The sequence below is a fragment of the Microtus oregoni genome, unplaced genomic scaffold (genome assembly GCF_018167655.1).
Source record: "Microtus oregoni isolate MIOR12 unplaced genomic scaffold, Mior012 000213F_000, whole genome shotgun sequence".
Lineage (NCBI taxonomy): Eukaryota > Metazoa > Chordata > Mammalia > Rodentia > Cricetidae > Microtus > Microtus oregoni.
The window spans coordinates 9,143-28,370 of record NW_024544871.1 but is presented as its reverse complement, the minus strand read 5'-3'; the positions used below and the strand labels follow the sequence as shown (position 1 = coordinate 28,370).

The 19,228-nt window shown below is 41.6% G+C and overlaps 1 protein-coding gene across 1 annotated transcript; it reads left to right on the top strand.

Annotated features, from left to right (window-relative positions):
- Positions 1-5,210: 5,210 nt before the first annotated feature.
- Positions 5,211-17,474, top strand: LOC121445577 (glypican-4-like; the record flags this gene model as incomplete). The annotated part of the gene is made up of 2 exons (XM_041647716.1): positions 5,211-5,369; positions 17,083-17,474. Coding segments are annotated over 2 exons (551 nt in total), but the record flags the coding sequence as incomplete, so codon positions are not given.
- Positions 17,475-19,228: the final 1,754 nt, after the last annotated feature.

Sequence of the window (19,228 nt, the reverse complement as noted above, 5' to 3'; positions counted from 1 at the left end):
CTGTATAGGATGGCCGGGTTTAAAAAAGGAGTTCTTAAAAAAAAAGCATCTCAATAGATACAGCAAACATGCAATCAGACCTTAATTCAAACACCCTACATGATCTGCCTTCAAGATGAGTTACCTTGCTGATTAAAGTGTAATTAGCCAGAGGTTTTCTCTTTCTTTTTTCTTCTTTTTTTTTTGTCTTTTTTAATTTTGGTTCAAAGCCTTACACATACCAGGTAAGCACTCGACCACTGAGCCAAATCCCTGAGCATGTACTCAGATTTAGGTGCTCAAAAAATAAGGGGAAGGGATGCAGTGAGTGGCGCATTTGAAGAATAAAGTGGATTCATTTTAACTGTCAATGTTAGGCAATGAGTTTACACTGGCTGCTCTCAAAAAAACTGACTGCTTCAGTTATGAAGAGAGTTCCTCACAAAGGAAATGAAGATACTCTATTGTGTTGCTATCTGGGGGGAGAGGGTGGAAAGGAGGGCCTGAGACAGCCCAAGGTGGCTTCTTACTCATTGTCACCAGTGATGATGCTCTTCCAGACGACCTGGCATTCTGTGCCTAACACCTACGTGGTAGCACACAACTGTGTGCGACTCCAGTACTGTGGGATCTAATGCCTTGTTTTGTCCTCTGCAGGCACCTGTCACATGCATGGTACACAGGCATATGTGCAGGCAAGCCACTCCGACACATTAAAAAGTTTAACAAAGAAGAAATAGTCAATTTCATAAGACACATAAGGGCCTGTAAGATGGCTCAGCGAGTAAAGGTGCTACCAAGCCTCCCTCACCCCAAGACACAAAATAAAGAAAGGTAAAAATTCTTGTTGCTTAGGTGCTCAGAGATTCTTACTGCAACACAGTTATAATTCAAATGCCCAAGACTGTTGTTGCCTTTTTCTTCCTTCTACTTCTCAGCAGCATTAACTGCTCATGTCCCTTAATCCCCAGCAGCTTCAGTGTGCTTTGGAGTTTAATTTACAAGCGTGTGTTAGAGTACACATTTCTTTTGTCCAAGACGTGAAATTAAATTTTCAAGGAGCACCTTTTATATAGCTCAGAGGAGTAGAGAGTGAGGACTCTCAGAGGAAGACGGCTTTGGTCATCAACACATTAGCCATGTTTCTAGCCTGTTGGTATCCTTTACACAACACAGGCTAGGTTTTCTCACCAGCGGGTCACATCTTTCTGGAAAGATCCAATATGAAGGTGTACTAATTGTCTTTATAAATTGTCTCAGATAAATGTACTCTCTATAATCAAGTATAAGCACACCATAGTAAGGTCCTCTTGGAGGTTTGGTGGACATGAGATGGATAGAGTGTCTGGGGTGTGTATGTGTGTGTTTGTGTTCACGTGCACACGCACAAACCCTCAGACACATATATACTGTTGAAGAAAGGGGTCTTTTATTTTGGTCTATTTTGACAGTATTCAGTAAATCAACAGATAATCCATTTTCCCTGTGTGAGCTTCCTAAGGTTTAACAACTAGGCATGTAAGCACCTTTAATCCCAATACTTGGGAGGCAGAGATAGGTGGATTTCTGTGAGTTTGAGGTATTTTCTATATAAGATGGCTTCCAGATCATCCAGAGCCACACAGTGCCCGTGTCTTAAAAAATAGGTGGAATAGATTTTCCAAACTCCTGAGATTTTTGTGTGTGTGTGTGTGTGTGTGTGTGTGCCTTGAATATATGAATTTCATACATGCCCAATGGAGTCTTTGTAAAGGGGTGAGAATGCTATGTATGCCAGGCTAACTTTGAACTCTTAGAGATCTGCCTGAGTCTGCCTTCTGAGTACTGTGCCGTAAGATGATATAGTTGGGGCCTTTGTACTCTTTTATGTGTTTAGACTATTAGAGGACCCCTAAAGCTTGAAAGCAGCAGACAAACTGCCTATCATTGTTGATTATGTGTTCTGGTACCAACAACCCCAAAAGAGGGACTTTTTAAGTTTTTTTTTTAAATTTTTTATTGGTTCTTTATGGATTTCACATCATGCATTCCGATCCCACTTATCTCCCTGTCTCCTCCTACCATGCACACATACATCAAAACTGTGCTTAAAAGAAAAACAAAGAAACAAAACAAAACCAAAACAAAGCAACAACAACAGCAACAAAAAGAATCTTGTCATGGAAGCTACAGTGTGGCCCATTGAAGCACACAGTTTACCCTTTAGTCCATTCATCTTGGACGTGTTCATTGCTACAAGTCATTGGTCTGGTTCGAGGCCTTTGATTTATGCTATAACGCCAGTAATGATAATGGGCTCTCAGTGATAATCCTCTTGGATATCCTGTTTGTTGCCCTGTGTCATGGAGAATCTGCAGTTTTGGATCTGCAGGTTTGTCCCCTTCACATGCTCCAATAGTTCATAGATTGGGTGGATGTTGGGATGGGTCAACTTGTAGGTCTGTTTCTGGGCCTGGGTGGTAACCGGTTGGTGAGCTCGCTAGCTTTCCCTCATCCTCAGCTCCAGAATAAACTCTCCAGCACTGCATTGGTTGGTTTACCCAATGCAGCAAGGAGCAGGGCCAGTTCTCCCGCTCTCAGGTCCTGCGATCCAGCTTCCCCTCACTCACATCGCCAGAGCCAGCTCTACTGTTCTTCCCAGGCAAAAGGGGTTTCGTCAATCTGAACCTTAGCAACCTTTGTAACTGCTTTTCTTTCACTGAGAGCTGAGTTATTTTTATAACTTCAGCTGTAAACTATTTTTTAATCTTCTTCAAATCTTTTTTCCCTGTTAGTAAAAAATTATCTATTGTCCATGGCTTTCAGAAATCACCAAGGAAACAATAGTTTGTGGGTGGAGAAATGATTGTTTATTTGAAGATTGCCCTTTCATGCCTCACACATTTTAGTTTCATTAGTAACAGTCTCTGTACCTTTTAATTGCAAATAATGATTATATGTTGTAGGAAATTATTTTAAGGTGCATTACTTTTGTTTATGCTGTATTTGTTTAATTCAGTGAAGCTGTGATTTTTTTTTCTCCTGTCTAAAACATCTGGTGGTCTAATAAAAGAGCTGAATGGCCGATAGTGAGGTAGGAGAAAGGATAGGTGGGGCTGGGAGGCAGGGAGTACAATAGGAGGGGCAATCTGGGAAGAAAGGAAGAGCAAGAGAACAAGGGGAGGGTCCAGCCATCCAGCCAGTTGTGGAGTAAAACTGAAAGTAAGGTTTACAGAAGTAAGAGAAAGGGAAACGCTCAGAGGCAAAAGGATAGATAGATTCATTTAAGATAAGATAGGCTGGCTAGCCAAGCAAAGGCCAGACATTTATAAGAAATAAAAAGCCTCCATGTTTTTATTTGGGAGCTTCGTGGTGAGCTCCCCCCCCAAGAGTAAAAAACAACCAACAGCATATATACTGAGTGCATGATAAAAATAATTACTCTCTCTCTCTCTCATATATATATATATATATATATATATATATATACATATATATATGTATGTAATTATTTGTATCTAGGCAGTAATAATCTAGTGATAAGCAATTCACATACAAACTCTATTTTATGTTCAACACTCCCACCTAGCCCTAATGCTCCTTTGGTGTCTGTGTTAGGGGAAGGCTTGTTTTATGAAAGTATACAAAAGCCAAGCAGTAGAAGATGTATTTGTCATCCCATGGCCCTCTGTCTGTTTAACACACTAGTGTCAAGCTCCCATGTCTCTAGCGGATTTATTCTTGAGATTGCATTTTGAGATGAAGTCTCACCATGTTACCCCTCCAGTAGCTGGGACAATAGGTATACTAGGCCCAGATCCCTGAGATTTTGATTCTTTTCAGATTCTGCTTTGTCTTACGTATGTGGACAGCAATAGCAGAGCAGTGAAATCAAATCTTGTGAATTTGTATACAGTTTTATCAACCCAGTAAATATTGGAGAGACTCAAGTCATAGTACCTGGTCTGGTTTACTTTTGGGCTTTTTCTGAACCTCCTTGGTCATTTTGAGGTGATGCATTGGTTCCTTCAAAGCAGAATTTTCATTCTGTGACTGACCAAGATCCAAGAGGAGGAGTCATAGGAGAACCCATCCAAACCTTACCTCTGAACTGTGGACAGATTGTAGTTCTAAGAGCATAGACACTTTGTGGCCTAGGTCGCTATACATGAGCCATCTGACACTTTTAACTCTGGGCTACATCACCACATAAAGATCACACTTATTGGAAACCACCGGTCTGTGGGAAGATGAGGAATAAGTAACTACATCACACAGAAGGTAGATATAGTCTGATAACCTACCTAGCAGGTGGCAATATAAAATCTCAACATAGAGTATTATCTGCGATCCCTTATAAAGAAAGGATTTAGCATAGAGATTATCCAATATGAACCTCCATAGTTTTTCTTTGTATGACCAACCCTGTGAAATGTGTATGGGTCTCTGCTTTTCCTCAGTAGAATTCATGCTTTTATAAATTTATATGTTACTTTCCTATACTACAATGTGGACTTACCTATTGGGTTCTTATCACACTTTATAAACCATTCTCTCTTTCTCTTGAAATATAAACTCCCAAATTCTTTTAAAAGAATCTCTTATTTACAAGAATTATGAAGTATTTCACACAGAATCATAAGGAATTTATGAAAGAGCTTTGTGTTACTATCAATCGATGCTGTTCTTACGGCCCCACAGTGACTTCTGTGGTTAAGCCATCTTAATTACAAAGTTTTACAAAGTTCTGTTTTTTTGTTTTGAGGGTGATGGTAGCTTTATGACTCATCACAACTTCCATTTTAAATTCCAATTCTAACTCTATATAAGTTCATTAAGTTGTGAAGTGGTTAGGCCTGGTTAATTTTGGTGTGTGATGTTTTATTTATTTGCATTTTTTTTTGTTTTTTGAGACAGGATTTCTGTGTAGTTCTGGCTGTCCTGGAACTCACTTTGTAGAGCAGGCTGGCTTCAAACTCAGAGTGCTGGGATAAAAGGTGCACACCACCACACCTGGCTGAGAGCTTTTTTTAAAAAAAAAAATAAAGTTCTATTTCAAAACAACCACAACAAAACTGGGATACAAGAATAAAGAGTTTTCATGTCCACGAGTCCTTTTAGATCTGTGCAATGGTTGAGCTTTCACAAAGGGCTTCCCTGGCGACTGTGAAGAGGATTGCACACCAAAAGCGAGCCTTTCTCTCTTGGACCTGCTGGCTAGTGCTGACACAGATTGTCTTTCTGCCTTCCAGGCGACCATTTGAAGATCTGTCCCCATGGCTACACCTGCTGTTCTCAAGAGATGGAAGAGAAGTACGGCCTGCAAAGTAAAGATGATTTCCAGAGCGTGCTCAGTGAACAGTGCAACCATTTGCAGGCCATCTTCGCGTCCCGCTACAAGAAGTTTGATGGTATGTGTTCTGAATTGCATGTAAGAGGTGACAGCTGTTGGGTGTGAGCGCTTCTCAGATGGCTTCTGTTCTCTCTCGGTGCTTCAGTTTCCTCCTAAGATGTGATGGTGGCCGTGTGGTTTAAGCAGGCTTCCAGGGGCAAGTTAGCTAAGCAGCTTGCACTGGCATCTGTATACTAGGCATGATGGAAATATGGTCAATGGGAGTTAAAAATAGATGAGTGTGGCAGACTTCTCGACCGGCGAGAAAGAACAACCACCACACCAGGATTCTACTCAGAACACGCTTTACTGGAGTGTCCTTGATTGATGGGGAGAGCAGGAAACAAAGGGGGTAGGAAACGAGGGGCAGGAAGGGAAGGGTAGGAAGCGAAGGGGCAGGGAGCTAAGGGGAGAGACAGCATGAAGCGAAGGGACAGGGAGCTTAGGGGAGAGACAGCATGAAGCGAAGGGACGAAGGGCACTGAGGCAGCTGCTTAAATAGGGAATTGGCACACGGGTTGCCCTGTGATTGGCTGCCATCAACAGCTGACACCAGACCGCATAGGGATAGGCTCAAGGATCCTCATCCATGCATGCGGGAAGGGGGGGGGGAGACGGGGAGACAGGGAGACATGCAGCTCTCAAAGGCATAGCCAAATATGGAGTTGTTTATTTTCAACAAGACAGGATGCCGGCGCCATCTTGTAATGGCAATCCGTCCGGCTCCCTGCAGATGAGGTTCATTTAAATCCTTTCCTTTCCTTTCTTTGGGTGAACACTGCATAGTGTTGTTGACGCAAGTCACTGAACAAACGACTTCCTAATAAAAAGCAGGCATCTCAGAACTGTCCCCCCCCACCCCCGAATCCAGTAGAGAGGTTCTACAGATGTTGGACTTCATATTAAATTTCCCAATGGACTACCAACTACAGTTCTTCGAATCCCCATAGCACATAGACAGGATTGGTGCTCAGCTCTTGAGCATCCATGCAGCCAATAACCTGGAAGTAGCCACTGCTCTATGCTCTTTACTAAGCTTGGCTGCTTCTCCAGGCTCCTTAAGAGCTGAGGTCTGGTATAGTCTTTGAATGGAAAAACCACAGGACTCTAAACCCTCTAATGTGGTTACTTTAATAGAAAGGAAGGAGGCAGATGAGAGGCATTTCAAGCCCTACCTGAAGCCACACCACAGATAACAGATGCAAAACTAGAATATGGGGTCCCAGCCTCCCTAGGATTCCTTTCTGTGATGTTGCTCACTCAGGATTGTTGTGAAGTAGACGTGATTTAATCAAAACAACTTTCTTTGTGCCCGTTTTAAAGGCCATTCTAATTACATGGTACCTTTGAAGCAAGCTTTTTTTTTGACATTATGCGTGGTGAAGGAGTACAAGGCAAATTTTCTAGATGTGAAACGTCTTTGAATATTCCTGCAAAGGGCTTGTTACCATGGTGAAAAGTTAGACGAAATTAGATTTGATAGAGCTGATAAGACAGTTCTCAACTATAGAACAGGTTGTATTTCAGGCATTTGAGAGTCATTATTTGAAACTTTTTTTTTGTGACCAATTTAATAAGTATTAGTAAGCTGTCCAGGCTAGACTGTGACACATTTTATTTGTAATGTAGTTGTACTTAAATACTGTCTGGATTCTTTTTTTTTTTTAGTGTATACCATTGATCCTATTCACTGTTTCAAGTACACTGTGTGCAAGATGTATTTGGTCTTGTTTTTGCATGCTGTGGCTGGGGAAGGAAGCCAGCACATCACACACGCTATACATGTACTCAACCACTGGCCTATACCTCCAAACCGTTTGGTTTTAATTCTATTTCATTTCTCTGGATGGGAGAGAATAAATATATGTATCTTTATATCCTCCTGATTAACCCAGCCCTGGTATATCTAGCTTTTTCTGTTAAAGGACACATGCTAATACTTTGTGAAAATAGATATTATTGGCAAGTACAGTGTTAGACTCTTCCTTGTCTCTGGATCACTGCTTTTGTTTTGAAAGCAGCGACTCATTCCTATTCTCATTATCCATCCCCTCCAAGTCTATCTAATTTTTTGAGAGTCCTGTGGTTTGTGATCTTGCTTTCCCTCCCTAGTGCTAGGGCTACAGGTGTGCACTACGTGCCCAGAAACAGTGACAATCTCTCGACTCTGGCATAGATGTGAATGGCTCTACAAATCACCACATGGGACTTTCATAGCAGAATTACAAAGGAAACAAGTCCTGCTTCCGTTGAGAGCAAGATGCAGTGGAGATTCCCCATCCCCAAGCCCACCTTCCCTAAACTACCTCATTCCTTTTTTTTTCTTTTTTAGATGCAGTACACTTGGAGGCCAAGATAAGAAATAAGGCATTTAATAAATGCTTAAGCTTGAGGTTGAGAGAGATGCTCAGAAAAAAATGTAAGACACACCCAAAAGCATAGGTCTGGGTTTCTTACAGAGAAAGTTGTTGACTATAACAAATATCCAACTCTTGGTACAGACTTCTCCAAAGAGAATTGTCCTATTTCTGGTTATACATATCTTTCTCAGGAATAGAGCCCACAGTCATTGCCTATGGGCCTGCTGGTTTAATGTTCTCCCCCTTCTCTTTCCCCATGGTTTTATAGCAGTATATTACATAGTATGATTACAATGTTCAGGCTTTCTTTTGAAGAAAGTTATATAGAGAACCGCTATGAGTAAGTGTTAACATATGCTTGGATTTTTTTAAAAAACATATAAACAATTGCTCTTCTTCACATTCAATAAATACATTAAAATTTACCTTTATAAGTTCCCAAACCTACTAAACATGATTATAGAACTTCCGTTTATTTTTTTCTGACTCTAATTTAAAATATGGCAAAGACAATAAAGTTAATGAGTACCAATTAAAATTTGTTGTGAACCGCTGAAATCCGTTTGGTCTGGAGATCAGACCAGAGCTGGAATACTTTGCACATTTTATTGACGTTTTCTGAAATCATTTTTCATAGCAAAACATCAGTTGTCTGGTGCCCAGCGATCCTTTTAGTAGGCGCTGCATCGGATGTTTGATTGATAGTTCCAGGGGTGTTGAGTAAAGTGCTTTAGGGTTATTTCAATTCTCAGAAGTCCAAGGGTAAGGTTGTTTTGATCAAAGAACTGCCCGAACTGTGATAAAGAGGACAAACCTGTGTCTTTGATGGAAAGGGAAGAGAGGAAATTCGGCAAAGAAACAAGATTGGTGGCTAGGGAACGAAGAAGATAGCAGAGTTACACACAAACCCCTGGAGATACATAGTGAGGAAATAGCAGAAGGAGAGAGGGAAATAAGAGGTGGTCTGGCCAGGTCCAAGTTCAGAATGCATACTCACAAGAGATGATTTTGAGCCTTGGCAACTTCCTGTCTTAGCAAAGTGTTATGTAGATGCATGAAATGGCTTCACTGACCCAGGTTTTGGTTACTGTGCCTCCGTTGCAAGAGAGTGTGGTTCATTACCTGATTTGCCATTTTTAGACTTATCAAATGTGAAGAACAAATCTTTTTTCCTGTTTCCTTGTCTCTAAGAATATTTTAATTGGGGGGTTGTTTTGCTTCTGCACCTCTCATTTTCTGTTGTTCGTATATCTCAAGTGACTCATAGTTTATAAGTTGATTTGTACATTCTAAGTTGTGTGTGTATGTTTTCAGACCTGCATAAATACAAGAAAGACCTCATTTGACAGTATCTCCATATAGCACTTCAACCAGTTTCCTGGGTTTATTTTTAAAATATTAAAATTATATTACTACTATCGCTACTTCTTATCATCATCATCATGCGTGTGTACAGCTGGTATGTTCATGCCACAGGGTGTGTGTCAAAGTCAGGCAACAACTTTCAGGACTTAGTTTTGTTTCCACTGTGGGTTTTGGGGATCAGACTCAGTTTATACCCCCTGAGCAATGTTGCCAGGCTGCCTGTTCTTTAAATGTGTGTCTCTGGAAATGAGGACTGGCTTTTGTACTTTTTCTGTTCTGCAAGCTTTTTTTTCTATACTTGAATTTTATTGAGCTCTCCATTTTTTTCTGTTCCTGTCCCTTCTTCCCCCCACCCCCTCAGCCCTCCCCCATGGTCTCCATGCTCCCAATTTACTCAGGAGATCTTGTCTTTTACATTTTTTTCTCTGCTCCCCTCCCCGCCTCTCTCCTCCCCCAACCCAACAAAGACAAGATCTTCTGCAAGATTTTTTTTTTGTCAACTCTGTCTTAAAATGGTCCCAGAGCCAAAACTCTGGAGTGACATGGTTAGCTGCTCCCCCTCTTGGCCAGTCTTGGGAATTTTTTAGTAGCGAAACTGTTCATTAGGTGAAGCAGTCTCATGACTATGCTAAATAGTTCAGTGGCTGTTGGGAAGAATTGCTTGGCAAAGGGAATAGAAATAGTAGAAGGGAGCATAATCCGTGTTTGGGGGAACTACAACATAAAGACTCGTCCCCCAAATGTCTGCCACTTCGTGAGGCCCATTGTTTTTAAGAGAAACATAGGCTATTAAAGTGATCAAAGCTGCTGGGTTAAATACATTGCTGGATTGCATCATGAAAATTGCATGCATGAAAATGACGCAATCCCTGTGAAGAAACACGATGGCCCAACAATTACCTGAGTCACACTGTGTGCTAGAGATTTTGCACACTCAGAGAAATCTTATAGAAAACCAGAGATGACACCCGATACGAATTTCTTGGGAAAACTCTCTTACTTTGTCATTTTAGGCGGAAATTAAGACACTTCGGTTGGGAGACAGAGCACAAAGAATTGTTAGCCCGATTCTGCAACAGGACCCTCTGTGACCTGGAGCAATTAACTGGGTCTCAGTTTTTCCCTCCATAAAATGAGTGGTTGAGCTAGATGCTCCCTCAAAACCCTTTCAATTCTAAAAATTCTGCGAATCTTTTAAGCATGTGCCTGGACCAGCTGCTTTCGTGGAAGGTCTTACAAGTTGCTAATTAGCCCATCTGTATGGGACCCTCTTTCCCCCTGTTGTTTCTTAACCCCCAGCTACTTTCCCCAGGTCTTTGAAAACACTCCCTTGAGCCTGCAGCTTGTTAACTTGAATAATAGTTGAAATTTTCTGAATTAGCTTAAAAGGCACATAAAAGACATAATTGTCTGTTCTATCTATCCACCTGGGCTGGGCAGGCTAGAGTGGCTAACATCACAAGCCCCCTCCCCCCTCTCCCCCCCCCCCACTCCCCCGTTACCATAGCACACAGGCATGATATGAAGTACTCTTCAGACTTCGCTGAATCTGTGTTTTAATCTCTGTAGTTGATAACAGCTAGTACTTCATTAGGCCGGTAGGAAGACCAATGTGGAGCCTTCAGTGGTTGAAGGCATTTGAATTCAGAGGCCTATGAAAGTACGAGCCTCAGTGAGAGTAAACTGTCCACTCGCCTTCGGTGACAAAAATACCTCAGCTTCATTGCCATTGAAATTTCATGGCTTAAGTTGAAATTTTGAGAATTTTTTTTTTAGCCCCCTGGTCTTAACTATTCTTTTTTTTGAACTTCGTGGATTTGTTATTGGAGCGGGGAGTTTGTTGCTGGCCCATGTTAATAAAGAGCTCATTTTTAGATTAGAACAAACCCTAAAACATTTTGAATGTTACGGAAATGTATATAGTAATATAAACTGAGACTGTCTTCTGTTTTTGGAAACAAGGTCACATTATGTGGGTCAGGATGGTCTTGAAGTCACAGAATGACTAACGGGGTACATGACCACTGCCTGTTTTAGAATTTGTTTTTATTATTTTTATTTAAGCGTACCCGCCTGTGTTCATGCATGATTATATGTGCAGGACTGCAGGTGCTTGGGGAGGCCAGATGAAGGCCTCAGATACCCTGGAGGTAGAGTTACAGGCTGTTGTGAGCCACTTGCTGTGGGTGCTGGCACCTGAACTGGGATCCTCTGCGAGAGCAGTGTATCCTTGAATAGCTGAGCCATTTCTCCAAGTCCCTAGATTTTTTTTTTAAGTCTTCACTTTAGATTTCAGTCATTAAGACTTTAAAACAGTTGTGGCTGTTTGAACCTTCACTACAGTGTAGTGGGCACCAATTCACAGGCAGAGTGGCCACCAAATACAAAGAAAGACATGAAGCCTTCTGGCCTATTTCAAAATGCATTGTTCTAGATCACACTAACTGCCTTTGAGTTTTGTTGGCAAGCACTGCTATTTTATCCTGTGTTCTTTCACATCCATGTGACAAACTAAAAATCTGTGTAGTTTTAGAAACCCCTTATTAAAAGGATATGCTTGTTTATTTTCATTTTATGTGTTCGTATGTTTGTCTGACTGCATATTATGTGCATCGTGTGCACGCCTGGTGCCCATGAAGGTAAAAAGAGGTCACTAGAGTCTCTGGACCTGAGGTTACAGACAACTGTGAGCCACCATGTGGACACTGGGAAATGAACGCTGTTCCTCTGCAAGATCTACAAGTGTTCTTAACTGTTGAGCCATCTCTCTAGGCCCTAACTTTTCTTTAAAAATTTACCTGTGAAACTTGCTGAGAATGATTATTAGCAGCTTTTTTTTTTCTTCAGCGCTTTGAATTAGTCTCTGAAACGTAAGCGTTTGCTGAGGTTTTCATTATCTCATTGGATTTAAAGTGTGTATGCGTCTCCGCTGAATCCAGAGCAGTCTTAGTTTGAGACTTTATAGTTGGTGGGCAGAAGTTGCTGATGCAGTTGGAGGCCAGTACAAACCTTTGGCTTCACTATTTTGTTGTGTACTGAACCTGGGCACTTGAAAGGCTGCTCCTCCTTGCAGCCCTCCTTGAGGTGGCTACCTGTTCAGGTAAGGCTCCATCTGCTTGACAGAGAGAATTCCCAGGCTGTCATGCTCTAGCCCATTCTTGCTCATTACTCTAGCCCATCTTCGTCACCCCCCCTCCCTTGGGAGAATTGATGGAGCCCTGTGAATTTAGAAATAAATAGGTCTCAAATATCAAGTATATTCCATTGGCACACCTTTCAGGTGATTGATTTGGCAGCGTGTTAAAAGATTTAAATATGTTCACATCCTTTGACTGCTAAGTGTGTATCCTAAGGAAGGGTAGATATGTATCAAGATTAATGTAGAATGTTAATATGCACATTATAGTATTATTTACATGTGCACATTTACAGTGTTACAGTATTAATTAGACTACTGAAATTTGGAAGTAAGCCAAAATGTTTCATGTGAGAGAAATAAGTTTTCTCCAAGGAAGAGCACAGCAATTGCTTATCCAATACCAAATGATTTACCTTGAAAATACACATACAATAACATTATACAGAGTAAGCATATTATATTTAGGGATATGTCTGTACATGTGTGTGCACATACATACACACACATGCACGCATGTAACAACAATTAATGAGAAAAGAGACCATGAGTTTGAAAGAGAGCAAGGAGGGACATATGGGAGGGCTTGGAGTGAGGAAAAGGAAAGGGAAAATGATGTAATTATACTATCTTTTATCTTAGAAAAATTAAATAAAATATCCACCTTATTAAAAATGATCCTCCTGGAGAAGCTTTAATTCTAGAGGAAATGTTAAGTACGTAGTGTTACACAACAGTAGTATGGAAGCACTGGGCTGTCAATCATGTGACCATGTGAAAAAAGACAAAGAATCCAATAAGCTTTTGGTACTTCCAAGTTGTGGAGTTACAGATAATTGGAGTCTTCTACATACTTGTCCTAATTTTCAAATTGCTCTGGCGAGAAAGATTCTGTTCAGCAAAAGAAGTACTTATCTTGATGAAAAAAAAATGAATGCTGATTTTGTTAAATGATGTTTTTCTTTGACACTGTTCACCTTAGACAATTTGGGGGGATAAAAAAAGAGGTAGGGCATTGAGGCCTCCGGATGAAACCGAGTGAAAGAAGTAAGACTCTTCTGTACATGGGAAGGAATACCATTTTTTTCTGATTATAAAATACTCCTGAGGACAACGGAGGAAGAAGCCCTGTACACTGTTGTAGGGTCAGCATAGCGACTATGGAATGGAGTGGAACTATGAATTCTAAGAGTAGCCTGCTGACTGTGAAGTGGAGATCATCTACCATGTTCTACTGCTGCACATAGAAGCAAAAGAAATGAGATCAGTCTGGCAAAGTCACAACTGCCCACACTGCTGACAGTGACCAGGACTCAGAACCCCACTTGTCTATCAACTGACTAATGGAAGAAGACAATTTGATGTTCACACACAGAATGCTATTCCACCATAAGAATGAAATCCTAGCATTTGTGACATTGTGGAAGTACTACATGAGGCTTTAAAAAAAAAAAAGAAAGAAAAAAAAACCCACCGAAGTTGAGAGTAGATTCAGGGACTGGTGAGGGGTATTAGGGAGGAGAAATGGGAAGAGGTTAATCCTTGGTTAAATATTATAGTTGCTTAGGAGGAGAAAGCTCTGCTGTGCTATTGCCAAGTAGGTTGACCATAGTATGTATCTCAAAATAGAAGAGAGTAATTTGAATACACTTGCAAAAAGGATTGACAGGAGTTTAACGTGACAGATATGTTAATCTCCCAAGTTGATCATTGTCTAATGGATTTGTGAATCAAAATATTAATCTTACCTCAAGAATGTGTGGAAATGTTATGTGTCAGTCAAAAATTTTACGTCATTGAAAATTTTGAGGGAGCAAAAATTGAAACATTGAAAACAGTCATCTTTGATCATCAATATTCCTCCATCACCACTGTGTTTACTTCATCCTTTTTTTGTGTGTCAACACAGAACACACAAACATGCATGCAATTAGAACCACTAATTAAATGGTTTGGTGCCATGATTTTTCTTGATATGAGATCATGAATATCACATAATATCCTGTTAAGTGTTGCACGCAAAATATAGCATGGAGATGATTGTTGTGGCTGCTCTAGCTTCCTAGCTTACTTGTTTATGTGGGCCCAGAGCCGTCTCTGGGGGCCCATTGGATGCAAAGTAATCTGAGAGTGCTCAGTTCAGCTGGCTAGCTGCGGGACAGTGGATGATGCCAGCAGAAGTACTAAGTATATGGTACTGAGTTTGAGTCCCTGGCAACTTAGCTAAACTCATGGTCCGTGAGAGAATAAACACTCTATTTTCTCCCTAGGAGAGGTCATTAATAAAATTAACCTTGGAAAGGGAAGACTGATCCTTTGGCAGTGCCCCCTAGCACTCTTTGATATGCTAACAGCCCCAAAGGAGGACTGCAGCTGGCAACTGGCTTGCTAACTTAGGGGCAGCTTAGTAATTTACTATCCGCCGCGAAACAGGAGTTGAGTATGTGACCTTTTAGTGCCCCCATGCTCTTTCAGGTGCTCTCCAGGAGTGACATGCCATGGCAGAGGAAAGTGTCTGCTGTGGCTTTCAGACTACTGAAGAGGCTGGAGTAGACAGTCCCAAGCCAACAGGTCCCATCGTCAGGAAGAATTTTTTTGTTTCTCCTTTTCCCTCCATTTGTAGACGCCCGACTTAGCTGTTCTTCATTACATACTTGCTCGCAGCGAGAGACCGGATGGATGACTCCTTCAGTTTGCCTAACAGTTAGAAGAGGTTGGGCTGTAGCACTTTAAAAAGAGGCTTCTGAGGAATTTAGTTGCTGTGATAACTTAGTGTTGGCATGTCACACTAAGGCTGTGAGATGCAGCGTTTATAGTGAAGGAGGAATTAGTGCTTATGTATAAAAGACAGCTTCCTCATAATGTAAACGCGCGGGGCTGATTTATGGCACCGAACAAATGGATTGAATAGAAAGAGCTTCTACTCTCTCAAGGTCGTGGGTTCCTTCTAGAATCCATTCTAGCTCATTCATCAATAGCCAGTTGATTGTTTATATAGAAGGAACTAATGGTATTTAATAGCACAACCAGAGTTCCTTTGACCCTTTTCAAGAACTTTGGATGTTTATTTGATGGAAGACAAGTGACTGGCGATAGAAATTCCAGAAGCACATGATGTCCTCTTTTAAAAGGCAGGATATTTACATAGAATACTTTGATAGGACAACTTTGGCTTTCCACTCAGGTTTTTCCCATGTTAAGCCAGTACTTTCTACACTGGAATAATTGAATTTTAGAGCTGAGAAGTGTTTATAGTCCCCAAGCTCAGTTCTTACACCCACCAGGCCTCTGGGAAATTGAATAGTCTGCAGCTAAAGTGCTTGGGAGGAAGGAGGGAAGAGGCCCCAATTCCTAAGTTTCAGCTGTGTGCGATGCTTCCAGCATTCCGCCTTCCAGGTAGTGTAAACTCTCTTCCCATGGCTGATGGTGTTTCATCCCTTAGTTTCCACCCAGTAGTTGCTTCCAGTCTCGTGGATGTCTGGGACGTTTCACAACCTTGGGAGGTAGAGCTGTTAAGCATTTCCCTTTGGATAAACAGCTCCAAGTTTTATAAGGCTATAGGCCTTCTCAGCGGACCTCCCAACAGCTTGACCTTCATTTCTGTTCCCCCCAGATGGATTATGTTCGACATCATTAGGCAAGACATAAGCCAGTCTGTTAAAAGATGTTCTAAATGGTTGCTGGCATCAATTCTAGGAGCGACGATAGCGTCACTCCGTGTATTATTAGTAGCGCCTGTGTATATTGAGCATGACTTTGTGCCAGCATTGGCCATGTGGGGTGCAAGAGAATGGCCTGTTTTGTAAACGGGACGTCGGAGGCTTTTATTTTCTCAACCATGGCATGTAAACCTCAAAGTAGGAGTCTTAGGCTTTCCCCACCGTTCACACTGCTTGAGGCTCGTAGCATATTATAGTGCTGAGTTCTACTCCTGAGCTGTGGCCAATTGTGAACTCAGGGAGTTTCGGCTGCTTGAGCCTCACCGCATGTACACTGAAGCTTCCAAATGGGGAATTACAGAAATAAACCTGTTCACAAATGCTCGGTTACCGCCTCCTCTCTGACGTTCAGACAGCAGGAGCTTCCCGGAAAGCAGACTCTACAAGCAGTTGCTGGATAGGCGCTCTAAGTTCCAATTAACTCAGCCTCTGATCAGTGGGAACTCTGGTTTACACCACCCTTGGCTGCTTCCCTTAGCCAACTCTTATATTATAATTGGTTTCATTAACGATTATGGAGGATGATTGCTATGTGTCTTGGCCTAGGCAGGTCTTCTTCAGCAGTTAGGATCTGACCACGATCCTGAGGAACAAGAATAATGTCATGGATGGGTGGGGCCCGGATGGAGACAAGAATTGCAGCTCTCAAGAAAGTTGCTGCAAATGATGGCTGTGACCCCATACCTGAATGTATATTGCTGCTGCTACTCTTTTCTGGCTTACTTCCTTGCTCATTTGTTTGTTAAGACAGTCTTGTGTCTAGCCTCAACTTCACTGGGTAGCTGAGATTGGCCTTGAACTCCTGATCCTCCTGCCTCCCAAGTGCTGGCATTACACGCCGTTGTCATATCCAGCCTGCCGTTTTTGTTGAGGGATTTCAGAATGTTATACTGATTACTGAGAAACTGCTGTTTTAAATTTTCCTTCTCGTTCTCTATGAGAAAGAATGATGTTGTGATATAGGCTTCCTTTCATGACAAAGATTTGAGATGCAGACCCCTCAGAAGCGGTGCACTTTCCTACAGACATGCTTTCCAGCTGAATGTCACAGTTATTTTCCAGTTTTCAAATTCACCTCACTCAGCTATTTAATTACTAGAAAACAGCCTTTCTAAATGTTTTCTCCCTCCCTTTTTTGGCTTTTCTTTTTAGAATTCTTCAAAGAACTACTTGAAAATGCAGAGAAATCCCTGAATGATATGTTTGTGAAGACATATGGCCACTTATACATGCAAAATTCAGAACTATTTAAAGATCTCTTCGTAGAGTTGAAGCGCTACTATGTGGCGGGAAACGTGAACCTGGGAGACATGCTCAATGACTTCTGGGCTCGCCTTCTGGAGCGCATGTTTCGCCTGGTGAACTCTCAGTACCATTTTACAGATGAGTACCTGGAATGCGTGAGCAAATACACAGAGCAGCTGAAACCCTTTGGAGATGTCCCTCGGAAACTGAAGCTCCAGGTTACACGCGCCTTTGTTGCAGCCCGGACTTTTGCTCAAGGCTTAGCAGTTGCAAGGGATGTAGTGAGCAAAGTCTCTGTGGTAAGTTCTCTGTGTGTATTTTGGGTTTTGATTTTTTTTTGGTTTGTTTGGTGTCAAAAGGAGGTTGCAGAAAGATTAAAAAACAAGTCATTGGGGTTCGGTTGGCTTACTAACAATCTTTTCTTGGTTTCTCACCTCCCACATTTTGTCCACACTCTTTAGACTTAACTCACCAGTGCTAGGGCTAGATTTCTTTTTGTTTGTTATTTATTTTTTGTTTCTTGAGACAGGGTTTCTCTGTGTAACCTTGGCTATCCTGGAACTCACTTTGTAGACTGGGCTGACCTTGAACTCACAGAGTTCCACCTACCTCTTTCTCCCAAGTGCTCGGATTAAAGGCATGCACCACCACCACCAGGCTAGGATGAATATCTTTATATATCATTGTTATTTTCTAGTTTCCTTGGTAGCCATTCTTAAGTGGGATGCACATTGACTCCAAAGTCTTAATTTTAAAAATAATTTTAACAACTCATTCCCCATCTGTTTTTAGTTCTTTCTCTTTGTGCAAAAGAATCCTCCCCACCTCAGGCTCCACACCTAGTTATTTTGGATGAGCATGTTTGAGCCCACTAGTTGCAATTAGGAAATCATTAGTATCCATGGGCATTTGTCCTTATTATAAAGTGTGCTCAGAGCTTTCATGACAATTGCTGTGCACTATTCAGGTCATGATGATCATGACTTTGGTTCGAGAATTACCAGTACAGACAATACTGTTCTAATACCTGGTAAAAATGAACCTCTCGTAAATTAAATGAGTTGACATAGACCAGGATTTTTCAGATTGTATTCCATGGAGACACCTTAGAAGGGTCTTCATGAGCCTCCGTGAGGCGAAGCAAAGGGGACTTTTATATTGGTTTAAGACTGAGTTATGTGCTTTAGCTGCCATAGAGAAGCTTTGCTCTCCTAGATTTCCTGCAGTAGAATTCAGAGCAAGATTTTAAATTGGGAATGGTTCACTCTTCAGTGAGATTTGCAAGTTTTTAGTTTCTGTAGCTCCGGGAACAGAAGCCCAGGGCCATGCAGATGTGTAGCCAGTGCTCTTCCTTCTGCTGAGCTGTGGACCTTAAGCTCCAGAACACTTGTGAAGGATCTTGTACCACTAGGCTTACTTGAAGCATTTTGGAATTTGGGACTGCAGAAGGTATTGAGTGTTCTGAGCTTTATGACTGATGTGCGAGGACCCAGCTCACTGTGGATGATCCTGCTACTCTTGGGCAGGTGGTCCTGATGGTGTAAGAAAGCAGACTGAGCAAGCTGTGGACAGGAGAGCAAGCCAGTACGTAATACTCTTCCATGGCTTCCCCAGTGTGGACTGTGACCCAGGGTATGTAAGGCAAACTTTTCCTAGGTTGCTTTTAGTCATGTCTATTACAGCAATAGAAAGCTAACTTCAGACATCTTTTATGACTTAATACCAGGGAAGAAGCATCTATACTGGAGCAAAGTTATCTTGGTCAGACTGCTCTTTTCCTTTGGCTCCCAAGTGGGTGGCCAATTTGTGAGCCACTGTTAACACTGTACACACTGTCTGTGTGCACAGATAGTGGCTTTTGCTTTTGTCATTTAGTTGTTTTCATGATTAGACAAAAGGTCAACATGAAAACAGCCAGCAGATCAACGATCACAGAGTTCATCTTAGAGTTAGGATGACCAGGTCATTTATTATCCAAACCAAGGCACTTACTGTCTAAACCAACAGATGCGTATTAATAAACATAACCAGGCAACAGGGACCACTAACTGTT